This window comes from Capra hircus, chromosome 3, assembly GCF_001704415.2.
Source record: "Capra hircus breed San Clemente chromosome 3, ASM170441v1, whole genome shotgun sequence".
Taxonomy (NCBI): domain Eukaryota; kingdom Metazoa; phylum Chordata; class Mammalia; order Artiodactyla; family Bovidae; genus Capra; species Capra hircus.
In genome coordinates this window covers 66051778-66065329 of record NC_030810.1, presented here as the reverse complement: position 1 = coordinate 66065329, position 13552 = coordinate 66051778, and the positions used below count along the sequence as shown (strand labels likewise).

The following is a 13552-nucleotide window of genomic DNA, read 5'->3' as shown; positions in this document are numbered from 1 at the left end:
AGGGTGGGGTCATCTGCATATCTGAGGTTATTGATACTTCTCCCGGTAATCTTGATTCCAGCTTGTGCTTCATCCAGCACAGCATTTCTCATGATGTACTCTGCATATAAGTTAAATAAGCAGGGTGACAATATACAGCCTTGACGTACTCCTTTTTCTATTTGGAACCAGTCTGTTGCTCCATGTCCAGTTCTAACTAAGGCCTCCTGACCTGCATACAGATTTCTCAAGAGGCAGGTTAGGTGGTCTTATTCCCATCTCTTTAAGAATTTCCCACAGTTTGTGGTGATCCACAGAGTCAAAGGCTTTGCCATAGTCAATAAAGCAGAAATAGATGTTTTTCTGGAACTCTCTTGCTTTTTCGATGATCCAGTGGATGTTGGCAATTTGATCTCTGGTTCCTCTGCCTTTTCTAAACCCAGCTTGAACATCTGTAATTCATCGTTCACGTACTGTTGAAGCCTGGCTTAAAGAATTTTGAGCATTACTTTACTAGCGTGAGATGAGTGGAATTGTGTGGTTGTTTGAACCTTCTTTGGCATTGCCTTTCTTTGGGATTGGAATGAAAACTGACCTTTTCCAGTCCTGTGGCCACTGCTGAGTGTTCCAAATTTGCTGGCATATTGAGTGCAGCACTTTCACAGCATCATCTTTTAGGATTTGAAACAGCTCAAATGGAATTCCATCGCTTCCACTAGCTTTGTTCGTAGCGATGCTTCCTAAGGCCCATTTGACTTTGCATTCCAGGATGTCTGGCTCTAGGTGAGTGTGAGTGATCACACCAGCGTGATTATCTGGGTCATGAAGATCTTTTCTGTACAGTTCTTCTGTGTATTCTTGCCACCTCTTCTTAATATCTTCTGCTTCTGTTAGGTCCATACGATTTTGGTCCTTATTGAGCCCATCTTTGCATGAAATGTTCCCTTGGTATATATAAGATTGGAATATGTGAACTTTAAATTTATTTTTTACTGAAGGATAATTGCTTTACAGAATTTTGTTGGTTTCTGCCAAGCAACATGAATCTGCCATAGGTATACACATGTCCCCTCCCTCTTGACCCTCTCTCCCCATCCCTCCCCTCTAGGTTATTACAGAGCCCCTGTTTGAGTTCCCTGAATCATACAAATTCCCACTGGCTATCTGTTTTAAAAGACTGGGAAAGGAAGGCCTTTAGATAGATGGTCAGGTACTTTCAATGATGAAAGGGAATGAAAAAACATAGAAGCATTTTTTTTCAAAAGTGGTAGACGCTAGAAATAATCCAATATATTAATGAACACCTTGGTCTGTCATCTGAATATAAGAACAGGGAACATTTCTTCAACATGTCTTATCAAGCCCTCAGAAGTTATTCTGAAAATCAATGTACTACTTAAGAGCCATGAATTTGCATTCTAATGTTGGAAACAGATAAAGAAATTGTGTAAACTATCACTTCAGGTAGAGGTGATGCAGTGAAAAGGGATAAAGAGAGGCAGGGCGTGCTATTTTACATAGGATAGTAATGAAGAACTTTTCGAAGTGGTACATATGAACAGAGATTGTAATGAAGTGTGAAACCCATGAAAGTACTTAGGAGAAGAGCTATCTAGGCAGAGACAGTAAATGCAAAGGCTCTGAGCTAAGTGTACTTGGTATGTCCAAAAGATAGTAAAGAAGGCAATATGGCTAGAGTGTAATGAGAGAGAATGAGAGAGTTTTAGAAGCTAAGGTAGGAAGGTAGCCAGGGGTAAATCATGTATGAACGTGCAGAATCACAGTAAGGACTCTTTTCAAAGATTTTGTTCTAAAATTACTAGAAAGTCCCTGCAGGGTTTTTAATAAGCATGTGAAAATATCTGATTTATCTTTTAAAAGGACAACTCAGGTTCTAGCATGTACAGGGGTAAAAACTGTATCACAGAATCAAAGAACCAAAACCCTGAAGAGGACTATCTACTGGCTAATTGAATTAATCATATCTATCCCCCAATCTGCTCCTCATTAAGAAACACCTATCCTTGTGAAGGATACTACCATTCATCAGTCTATTCACACAACCAATCTAAAAATTATCTTTGATTCTTCCTTCTTCCTCATATCCAGACAGCACATATTTATCATACCACAACTGCTTGACTCTGTCTGCTATAAGAGGCTTTAAGCATGTTTAACCTGAACTACTACAAAAGCTTCCTTAAACTTGCTGTCTGTAGACTTGAGCCTCTCATTAATTTTTCAAATCTGAGGAAGATGGATGTGAACTATCTAAATTTTAAATCTGAACATGTATTTTCTTTGCTAAAAGTCTTTCAACAGCTCCACACATCTTTAAGATAGAATTTCAACTGCTTAATTTTGTACAAAGTTTTTATAATCTGGTTTGTCTTTAGGCTAGCTACACCTTTCACTATACCTCATTACTTAAAGTTCTTTTCGTAGGGGAAAAGGAAAAAAGAAAAAGTCTTACTGTGCCTTTCTGGAGATTCAGATATTTCCCCATTAGGTCATGGCTTTTCATTGAAAATAAGTTCTAGAACTGATGAATATTACTATTAGAACCAAATCTAGACAAGAATAACTCACAGACCTATCTCAGATAGGCTGTTGATATGCTCTGGATATTGAACTAGACCCCTTCTCAAATTAATGAATCTAATTAAAAATAAAAGGCTACTGGAAATTATCCATTTGTTTTATCAGGCTACTCACAGGCCTGTTTATTTTTCAACCTGTGGTTATTATAAGTTATGTTTTCCTTTCAATACATCCATAAATCTATTAAATTTGGGGAAGGGAGAGTGTTGCTTACAGACCACTTTGAGAATACGGTGAAATCTCTGGCACTCTTACTCATCCTATGTATCAGAATATTGGGGATTCTCTGGTGGCTCAGTGGTAAAGAATCTGCCTGCCAATGCAGGAGGTGCAGATTCAATCCCTGGGTCAGGATGATCCCCTGAAGGCGGCAATGGCAACCCACTGCAGTATCTTTGCCTGGAAAATCCCATGGAGAGAGGAGCCTGGCAGGCTACAGTTTTCTTTTAAGTTCAAGGACTCATCAATCCCTCAATCTAATCCATCAACCCTAGGTAAAAGTTTACTCCAGAATGTTTTCATTTCAAAAACTCTCAGCATAATATGGTACATCACAGTTTCAAGAACACCATATTTGCCTTTTAAAAAAGAAGCCCAAAATAACATTTGATAAAAGTGGGAAAAAAAACAAAAACTCAAACTGATGATCAATACTAAAAATAATAACACAGAAAAACCAACTCTACTACCCCATAATAAAAGTTCAAAGTTAGTGAAGTAGTATACTATTAAGTATTAGATCATGTAAATAATATATCAAGTAGGAATAATATATTTCTCTAAAAATAATTTTAAAATTAGTTTTAAATATGGCATATAATGAAACTAATTTTCACAATTAAGCTTAAAAAAATCTTATTTATAACATAAGCACACACAAGTAGGTAGGGTACATATCTCCAAGCAAAGACTCCCACTGTCCCCTTCTCTTCCCCCAATTTTAAATTCCTGCTAACCTTAAAAGCAAAAAATTCCTACTCACTTTTATTCTGAAATTATGAAATCTCTATTAAAATATGGAAGAAACTAATTCACAGAGACAAAAACCTTTAAAATAAATAAACTGAAAGTAATTTTATAATAAAATCCACCCTTCTATAACTTTCTGAAAATGATAAAACTATAGAATCTGAGACTGGAAAGGACCTTCATGTTAAACTGGTTTGGTTGTTCCTAACATTTTCTCTTTCACATTATATCTCAGAAAAAGGACACATTCCCATTAGTAACAAATGCTCCCTATAACACTGGTTTTCAATTAGGAGTAACATGCCCATACCAGATGCCCTAAGCACCCAAAGATGAGTCCAATCATTAACAACTGAATGTCTTCTCTTTTCATTTCTTCTTTCTTAAAGATCTGTATGTAGTGATGGAAAACTCATTATAGCTTAAATCTTTTTAAATAAATTTTTTGTTTCATTAACAGAACAACTATAAATTTACAGAAAAGTTGCAGTTTTCTATGGACAGTTCCTCTGCACCCTCTACTCAGACAATTCCACTTAAAAAAATTGTACTAATTGATTTTGGTAGAAATAAGCAATTTAGTAAGTATTACTTTAGAAATCTTTAGTTTCCAACTTGTTTTATGTCAATACTTATAAATTTGGAGGTTAAAGAGATTTCAGAAATCCTAATACAGTGTTTAAGCAGTAAAATCATGAAAAGCATAAAAATGCAAAAAATGTAGTACTAAACAAACCATGAAAAGGATACTTGTTTACAGTATAAGAGCTTAAACAAGAAGAGTATCATCTTGCTCACATCGACTGTGAACATTCACATCAGATAAATTTTTTATACCTCTGTACCCTGTCCACAAATGACTGTGAAAGTGCCACAAATTCTGATTCTGGGTTTCAAATAAATTTTATCAGGTAGGCTAATTCACACATGGGGAAATCTATGAATAACGAGAATCAACTGTATACACCTACATTTATTTACTGTACTTACCTTTGAGGATCCATTCGAATACATCTGTATCATGTTCTCTGCACCTTGTTTTACTTTAAGTTCTATATCCAATTGTTTTTGTAAGGCCATCAACCTATTATTGCTGGTGGAACAACGAGAGTCACTACTGGGAGTATCTGGAGTCCGTGGGCAATCTGTAAGTCAAACAGCATGTAAAAAATTATTTACTAGGATGAATTGCTGCTTAAAATTGCAAGTTAATATTTTCAAAGAATAAAGAATTATAAAGTTTGAGATAAGCTTAAAGTCATTTAAATAGAATCTCCTTATGCTTACAGATAATATGACAATTTATTATATGGTCTTCCCTGGTGGCTCAGAGGGTAAAGCATCTGCCTGCAACGCAGGAGACCTGGGTTCCATCCCTCGGTCAGGAAGATCCCCTGGAGAAGGAAATGGCAACCCACTCCAGTACTCTTGCCTGGAAAATCCCATGGACAGAGAAGCCTGGTAGACTACAGTCCATGGGATCACAAAGATTCAGACAGACTGAGCGACTTCACTTTCACTTTCACGCTTACAGATAATATGAGAATTTAAGTCAGGAAAATATTCAAGTGGAGTTGTAGGACCACCTGCCAAGGATACTATAGAAGTGACTATCTGGAATCTGAGTTTAATCACTGTTCAAAGTTTTACTAGCACAATTACTTTATAATTAAATCAAATCATTTTGACTAATCTGTTCAACAATTAAACTAAATTCCCTACTTATTACCTGACTGGTTAGAAAATAAAGCATTCTCAAACAAACTCTAAAATAATTACTTATAAACAGGACTAAGGGTACTTCAAATATCATACTAGCATTAATTAAGTAATAATCTAAGTGTATGCATAAAGCCTTCACATTTTATTTTCTACTAGGATGGCAGGGGGTGTAGGAAGATGAAAAATTCAAGTCCACTGCTTTTCATAAAGCATACCATGGTACTTTTATTTGGAAACAAAAACTTCAAATACAACATTCTAATTATTCTTGGTTATCCATTATTGCTGAAACACACCTAATAATTTGACCACATATCTAAAATTCCTCACATTGAAGTTCACAATTTTGTGTTTTATCCACACCAAGTTAATGAACTTACAAAAATACAGATACGTTATATACTGATAAAAAATAATACCATTTTATAATTTATATAGCTACTTTACAAGGTGTAACGATCTAAGGATTTTCTTGACTCTCTAGGCTTCATAACAGCCCTGTAACAAGTATTATACCTATATTACAGGAAAAAAACTACAGCACAGGGAAGTTAAGAAACTTGCCCAAGGTCATACAGCTAGTAGTCAGTTCTGTTCCAAAGTCTAGCTTAGTAACTGCTGTGCTATGCTACCTTTTAGCCATTTATAAGTCTTGTAAACAGGTATCCTAGACCCTGTGTGTATACTTACACATTTAACAGTATAATTTATACACACAAATATGTGTATATATGCATATTAATTCTTTAAGAAAAACAACCATTTGAGACAGATATTAGGCACACTTTACACGTCAGGAAATAGGTAAAGTTAGAGTTATTAGAAAGTGAAAGTTAGAAAGTTAAGTCGCTCAGTCGTGTCCAACTCTTTGCCATCCCAGGGACTGTAGCCCACCAGGCTCCTCCGTCCATGGGATTCTCCAGGCAAGAATACTGGAGTGGGTTGCCATTTCCTTCTCCAGAGGATCTTCCCGACCCAGGGATCGAACCCCTTCTGCATTAGAGGCAGACGCTTTAACCTCTGAGCCACAAGGATGAAATTCATGAATGGTTTTTATTGTTACTGAACTCTCATATTACAAATGAGCTGCTCCAAAAGTTGATTTTTTTAATAAGTGACATACACTTAAAACTACTATAAAAGGTAGATAATTTTTCAGGCACACAAAAGAACTATTAAACATATTTCTATGGACAGAATGTTTGTTCACCCCCAAAATTCATATGTTGAATCTCTAGTGTGAGAAAACTTGGAGGTGAAGCTTTCAGGAGTAATGAGGTCATAATGGCAGTCTCCCTTAGTTATGTGAGGATATGGTGAAAAGATGTCTACAAATGAGGAAGAGGGCCATCATTATAACTCTATGTTGGCACCTTAATCTTGGAGTTCTCAGCCTCCAGAACTATGAGAAACAAATTTCTAGTTTATGGTATTTTAATACCACAGTCTATGGTATTTGTTTTAAATTCTTTAAACAAAAAGAATTTAAAACAATTAAAATTTTGTTTAAATTCTTTTTTTTAATTGCTAAGAAGTAATTCCTTTAATTATTATTATATTTTTATTTACTATGTATTTTTGCTTCATTGGGTGTTTGTTGCTGCACAAGGGCTTCTCTAGCTGCAGTGTGTGGGCTCAGGAGTTACAGCACACAGGCTTGGCTGTGGTATGTGTAATCTTAGTTCCCTGGCCAGGGATCAAACCCAGGCCCCCTTTATTTGTAGTGTGGAGTGTTATCCACTAGACCACTGGGGAAGCCCCTACAGTATTACATACCCACACACACACACACTTCAGGGGTTGTGCCTAGGTCTGAATCTGTTTTGGCCCTGAGATTTAGTACAAACCATGAGATATGGAATAAAGTACCTAATAGCTCTGTGCCTCGTATTTCTCATCTGCTAAATAGTGAAAATGACCTCTACTCCACAGAATTATTGTGACTAAATGTTATGTGTAAAGAGCTTAGAAAAGGGCAGGGTGCATAATAAATCCAATAAACATTAACTAGAACTAGTCAGTGTACAAGTGTTTGCTGAATACATAAATCAAATGAACATTACAGTAATGACTAAAAAGTATATTCAGATTTGTGAACAATTATGTTTTTTCCTCTATTTCCTGTTTTCAAAACATAAATAAGACTCTTGGAAAAAACTTAAAATTATACAAAATCTGGTACATAAAGTTAATTTCTAGTAAGCACATTTTTTAAAAGAACTGGAATGCAATCAGAGTTAAAAGGTCCTCACTAGAGACACGTATGGAAATGTATTGCTTATAAAATATTTGATGGTGTTTAGTCTACAGTGAGAAAGAGAAATGATTCTTGCCTAAACATTTAAAAAACTATGAAAGAAGCTGTCCTTTCACAATCTTTTCAAAGGGTAGAGAATTAGAAACAATGGGTAAAGGTAGTGGTAGGAAAACTTTTAAAACAGGAAAAGAGAAATTCCTTATAAATTTGAGTTATCTAAAAATTAAATGGTTTACCTTAAAAATGTAATAAAATCCCTTGTCTCTGTAAGCATTTTTATAGAAACTAGATTATAAATTATTAAAGATACTAAATAAGAAATTCTTGCACATTAAAGCACGTTGTCCAGGACACTGAAATATCCATTCAATCAGTCGGTGAATTTGTAATAATACTATAATGTCTAATACTGTTTCCACAGAAAACTACATCTTGAGTTTTAAAAGAATTTTAAGAACATAAGAAATAACACACTGGTGGACTTCCCTGACAGTTCAGTGGTTGAGAATCCGCTTATCAATCAATGCAAAGGACATAGGTTCTATCCCTGATCCGGGAAGATTCTACATGCCACAGGGAAAATAAGCCCTGTATGCCCCAACTACCTGAACCTGTGCTCCACAATAAGACCATACACCAAGTCAAAGAGTAGCTAGCCCTCACTAGCTGCAGCCCGCACCCAACAATAAAGACCCAGCACAGCCAATAAATAAATAAAATTTAAAGAAAGAAAGAAAGAACACAATGGTTAAGAGTCTGGGCTCTTGAAGTCAGAATGTCTGAGTTAAAATCCTGTGACTGTTACTTATTAGTGTGATCTTAATCAGATACTTAATATGTTATAATTACCTAACCACAAATTGGGTGTTATTGTGAAGATAAATTCTGAATAGTGCTTAGGCTAAACTGTAGGGCTCAATAAAATTACATGTCAGGGCTCAGTTAAGCAGCTGAAATTTCTGCCATCTAATCTCCAAAGGAACTCACAAATTTTGTAATATAACCTCATTTTACAAATAAAAAAGCATACTCAGAGAGGCTAAGTAATTTTGAAAAGTCACAAGTATATGCCAAGTCAGAAATTCAACTTTAGAAATGTCTTGTTTTATAAAGCCCACTTTTTACTCATTTAGAGGTTAGGAAAACACTGTGCTATATTCTTTAGATCTCAGCTGTTTTCTCTTTCAACCTGCTACTTTCTCTAGTTTATTTCCAATTTTTTTTTAACTTTTATACAGTCTTTAAAGGTCACTTTCCATTTATAGTTATTATAAAATATTTGCAATTACTAGCATTGTACTGTACATCCTTGAGTTTAGCTTACCCTCAACAGTTTGTACCTCACTCTCCCACACCTATACTGCCCTCCCCCTACTTTTCTCTCCTCACTGGTAACCACTAGGTTGTTCTCTGTTATCAACAACTTTGCTTATTTTATGTTATATTCATTTGCCTTACTTTTTAAAGTCCACAGATAAGCAGTATCATATAGTATTTATCTTTCTGACTTATTTCACTTAGTACAATGTCCTCCAAATCCATCCATGTGACTACAATGGCAAAACTTTGTTCTTTTTTATGGCTGAGTAGTATTCTATTATATATATACACACACACATACACACCACAGCTTCTTTATCCATTCATCAGTGAATGGACACTTAGGTCATTTCCATACTTTGGCTGTTATAAATAATGCTGCTGTGAACATTGGGGTGCATGCAGTTTTTTGAATTGGTGGTTTGGGTTTTTTTTTTGGATATATACCCAGGAGTGGAATTGAAATCTCCATACTTGTTCCACAGTGGTTCCACCAATTTACATTCCCATCAACAGTGTACAAGGATTCCCTTTTCTCCATCTCCTTGCAGACATTTGTTTTTTTATATGCTTTTTGATGATAGCCATTCTGAGAGATGTGAGGTGATACCTCTTTGTGGTTCTGATTTGCATTCCCCTAATGATTAGCAATAATGAGCATCTTTTCATGTGCCTGTTGGCCATCTGCATTTCTCCTTTGGCAAAGTATCTCTATTCATTTCTTAGGGCTATTTTAAAAATTTAAAAAAGCATTGAGTTGTATGAGCTGTTTACATATGTTGGATATTAATCCTTTATTAGTTGTATCATTTGAAAACATTTTCTCCCATTCAATACATTGTCTTTTTGTTTTGTCAATGGTTTCCTCTGCTATGCAAAAGCTTTTTAGTTAGATCTCATCTGTTTATTTTTGCTTTTATTTCCTTTACTTTAGAAGAGGGTTCCAAAAAAGAATCACCGTGATTTATGTCAAAGAGTGTTCTGCCTGTTTTCTTGTTGGAAGTTTAACATTTTTGGGTTTAAATAGGCCTTTAATCCATTCGGAATTTATTTTTGTACATGATGACAGACAATGTTCTACTTTCGTTCTTTTATATGCAGCTGTCCAGTTTCTCCAGCACCACTTGCTGAAGAGAATGTCTTTTCTCCATTGTATATTCTTGCCTCCTTTGTCATAGATTAATTGACCATAAGAATATGGGTTTATTTCTGGGCTTTCTATCCTATTCCCTTGATTTTGTGCCAGTACCATACTGCTTTGATAACTGTAGCTTTGCAGTATAGTCTGAAGTCAAGGAGCTTGATTCCTACAGCTCTGTTCTTTGTCAAGATTGTTTTGGCTATTCATGGACTTTTGTGTGTCTATATAAATTCTAAAATTGTTTTAGTTCTGTGAAAAATGTTATTGGTAATTTTGATAGAGATTGCACTGCATCTGTAGATTACCTTGGGTAATATGGTCATTTTAATAATAGTGATTCTTCCAATTCAAGAACAGGGTATATCTTTCCATCTGTGTCATCTTCAATTTCTTTCATCAGAATCTTATAGTTTTTGGAATACAGGTCTTTTGCATCCTTAGTTATTTTATTCTTTTTGACACAATGGTAAATGGGATTGTTTCCTTATCTTTCTGATTGTTCACTGTGAATGTATAGAAATGCAATAGATCTCTGTATATTAATTGTGTATCCTGCAAATTTGCAGAATTCATCAAAGAGCATCTTTAGGTGGCATCTTTAGGATTTCCTATGTATAGCACAATGTCATCTGGAAACCGTGAGTTTTACTTCTTCCTTTCCAATTTGCACTCTTTTTTTTTTTTTTTTCTCCCTCTGATTGCTCTGGCTGCTGCTACTGCTGCTGGTAAGTTGCTTCAGTCGTGTCCAGCTCTGTACTAAATGATGTTAAATAAAAGCAGTGAAAATCTTATTTCTGATCTTGGAGGAAATGCTTTCTACTTTTCACCACTGAGTATGATGTTAGCTCTGGGACTGCCATATATAGCCTTTGCTATGTTTAAGTATGTTCTCTCTATCCTCATTTTCTTGAGAATTTTTATCATAAAAGGATGTTGAATTTTATTAAAAGTTTTTTCTGTATCCATTGAGATGATCAGTTTTTTTCCTCAATTTGTTAATGCTGTGTATCACACTGATTGACTTGTGTATACTGAAAAACCCTTGCATCCCTGGGCTAAATCCCACTTAATCATTGTGTATGATTCTTTTAATGTACTGCTGGATTTGGTTTGCTAGTATTTTATCGAGGATTTTAGTGTCTATGTTCATCAGTGATATTGGCCTGTAATTGTCTTTTGTGTGTGTGATATCTTTGGAGAACATTCTAGGAAATTATAATTCCAAAAAAATAACTCTAGAAGAGATAACAATTAGTTATAAAAAATCACAGTGCTACAAAACACCTCAAATAAATTAGCTAGGAGATATTTGAAGTCTTTAACTACCTGACAAGGTAGGCTGACTAACTTAATACTCCATGTGTGATCTCCTTCTTTCATGCTTATACTAAGAGGAAGCTTAAGGGGAAAATAAAAACAAAAAAGCAAGATTTCTCAGACTTACTTGCACTTGGGGCCTAGGGAGGGAGGCAGTGCATTCATGGTGCATGTGACAGAAATCCAGGACAGATATAAGTGGACATTTGTACCTTTGTGCTTCTGAGAATGGTCTTGCTTTTCTGAACAAAAGGACTTATTGGGTTCTCATCATCCTAGTGAAGTAAAGCTTGGATTTTAATAAGAGTTCAAGAAAAGGCCTAAGGACTCTTACAAAGTAGTCAGTCAGATCAGGAAAAACATGATTAAAGACAGGAACCTCAAAAGTTGTCATCCATAACAGCTGAATTTGTTGACTTGCCTTTGGCATGGGGTGACTGGAGGGAAGGGAGATGGATATTCTTTAAAAAAAAAAAAAAAAAAACAATTCCTATTGCTTTCATACAGGTTTGATGCAGGAAACCATACTATCTATGTGACCCTGCCAAAACTAAGCATGAATTTTAATTGGCCTCAGATTAACAATGCTTTCAGGCACGTTACAGAAACAAATGCAAATCCTTTTTGAAAGAAGGCATTTTAAATCCAGGCACTAAAATAATTCCCATATATAAAGTTCCAGTGAAAACGTACAACAATTAGAAATCACAAAGTACAGGCAGTAAAAGAAACTCACCATGAGTGAGAAAAAAAACTAGGATTAGCATAGCAAAGATTTCATTTGTTGTCATTATGTTGTACAAAATGTGAAAAAGTATATTTTATAGGTAAAGTTCAATTAAAAAGGTATCAAAAGAATGACTAAAGCAAGAGACTGTCAAAGATTAACAAAACTAAGCATGAATTGTAGTAGTAAAGAAATATACATATATAGATAGGTAGACGGACAGCAGAATTAGAAATATAATATACATGGTCAAGAGCAAACTGGACACGCAGAAAGAAATTATTGGAGAAATGGACAAAGACTTGAAGAAATTACTATTTGTCTAACTGGAGCACCAAAATGAAACAGAAAAGAGAATACAGGAGGAGCAATATTGAAGAGAGGGGCTAAGCACTTCTCATAATCAATGAAACATACAAATCTCAGATTCAGGAACCCAACAAATCCCAAGCAGATCAAATGAAAAGAAACCTATACCATTATACAGAACACTGTAGACAAATAGCTTGTTAAAAACAGCTAGGGAGAAAGGGAAGAATATCAGCACAGTTTAAGTATTAGACTGGCAGCTGCCTATTCAACAACAGGGCAATCCAGAAGACATAAAATAATAGTTTACAGCCACTGATAGAAATTAAACGCCAACCTAAAATGATATACCAGAGAAAATATCTTTCTAAAGTCTATACCTTTAAGAAGAAAAAGAAATGAAGGAAGGTCTGAGAAGCATGAAGAAATGATGTACAAGGAAAATAAATGTAAACCAACAATGACTATATAAAATAAAAATCTGATTTATGGAATTGAAGATACAATGATAGAACTAGAATATGAACAATGATAGCACATAAGTGGAGTTAAATAGACTGAAATTATTCTAAATTTCTTACATGGTATGGAAAGCAGGTATACCATTAAGAGTCTAGTTGACAAACAGAAACCACACTAGATATTTCAAACAAAGGGAATTTAACACAGGGAAATGGTTACATCATAAACATTCAGGTATTGTGCAAAGGATTTGAGAAAAAAATTCCTTTTCTCAAATAGCTTAGAAGATACAGTCTATATACTTACATAAAGGGGTATGTGTGTCCATTTCTAAATAGTATATGTGTGCATACATTAACATTTTCAAGTATACTGAAGAATTCAAAGAACTGTGTAGTGAGCACCCATATTCCCACCACCTAGACTCTGCCAATACACACACACATACAAACACACAAACACCCCACACACATGTGAAGAAAGATTTTTAAAAAAGAGAGAGAGAAAGCAAATATACATGGTAGGAAAGATGGGAAAATTAGATTTGGGAGGAACAGCATTAGATTTGAAGTAAGAGACAGAGCCCAGATTATATGAAGGGTATCTGTAATGCTACAAATTTGTACTCTATTCTGTAAAGAATGGAAAGTCATTGAGAGGTTTAAAGCAAGAAAGCAACAGGATCAAAACTGAATACTATGTAAAAATTATTGGTAGCACTGTTTAGGTTGGATTAAACCTGAACTTG

The 13552-nt window shown here is 35.0% G+C and overlaps 1 protein-coding gene across 2 annotated transcripts in view; it reads right to left on the bottom strand.

Moving 5' to 3' along the window:
• PKN2 (protein kinase N2) overlaps positions 1–13552 on the bottom strand; it is a 142084-nt gene that overhangs the window by 68573 nt on the left and 59959 nt on the right. For both annotated transcript variants that reach the window (XM_018045701.1, XM_018045702.1), the window contains one exon: positions 4540–4694. In XM_018045701.1, the coding sequence (XP_017901190.1) occupies positions 4540–4694 (155 nt within the window). The remainder of the gene's footprint in view (positions 1–4539; positions 4695–13552) is intronic.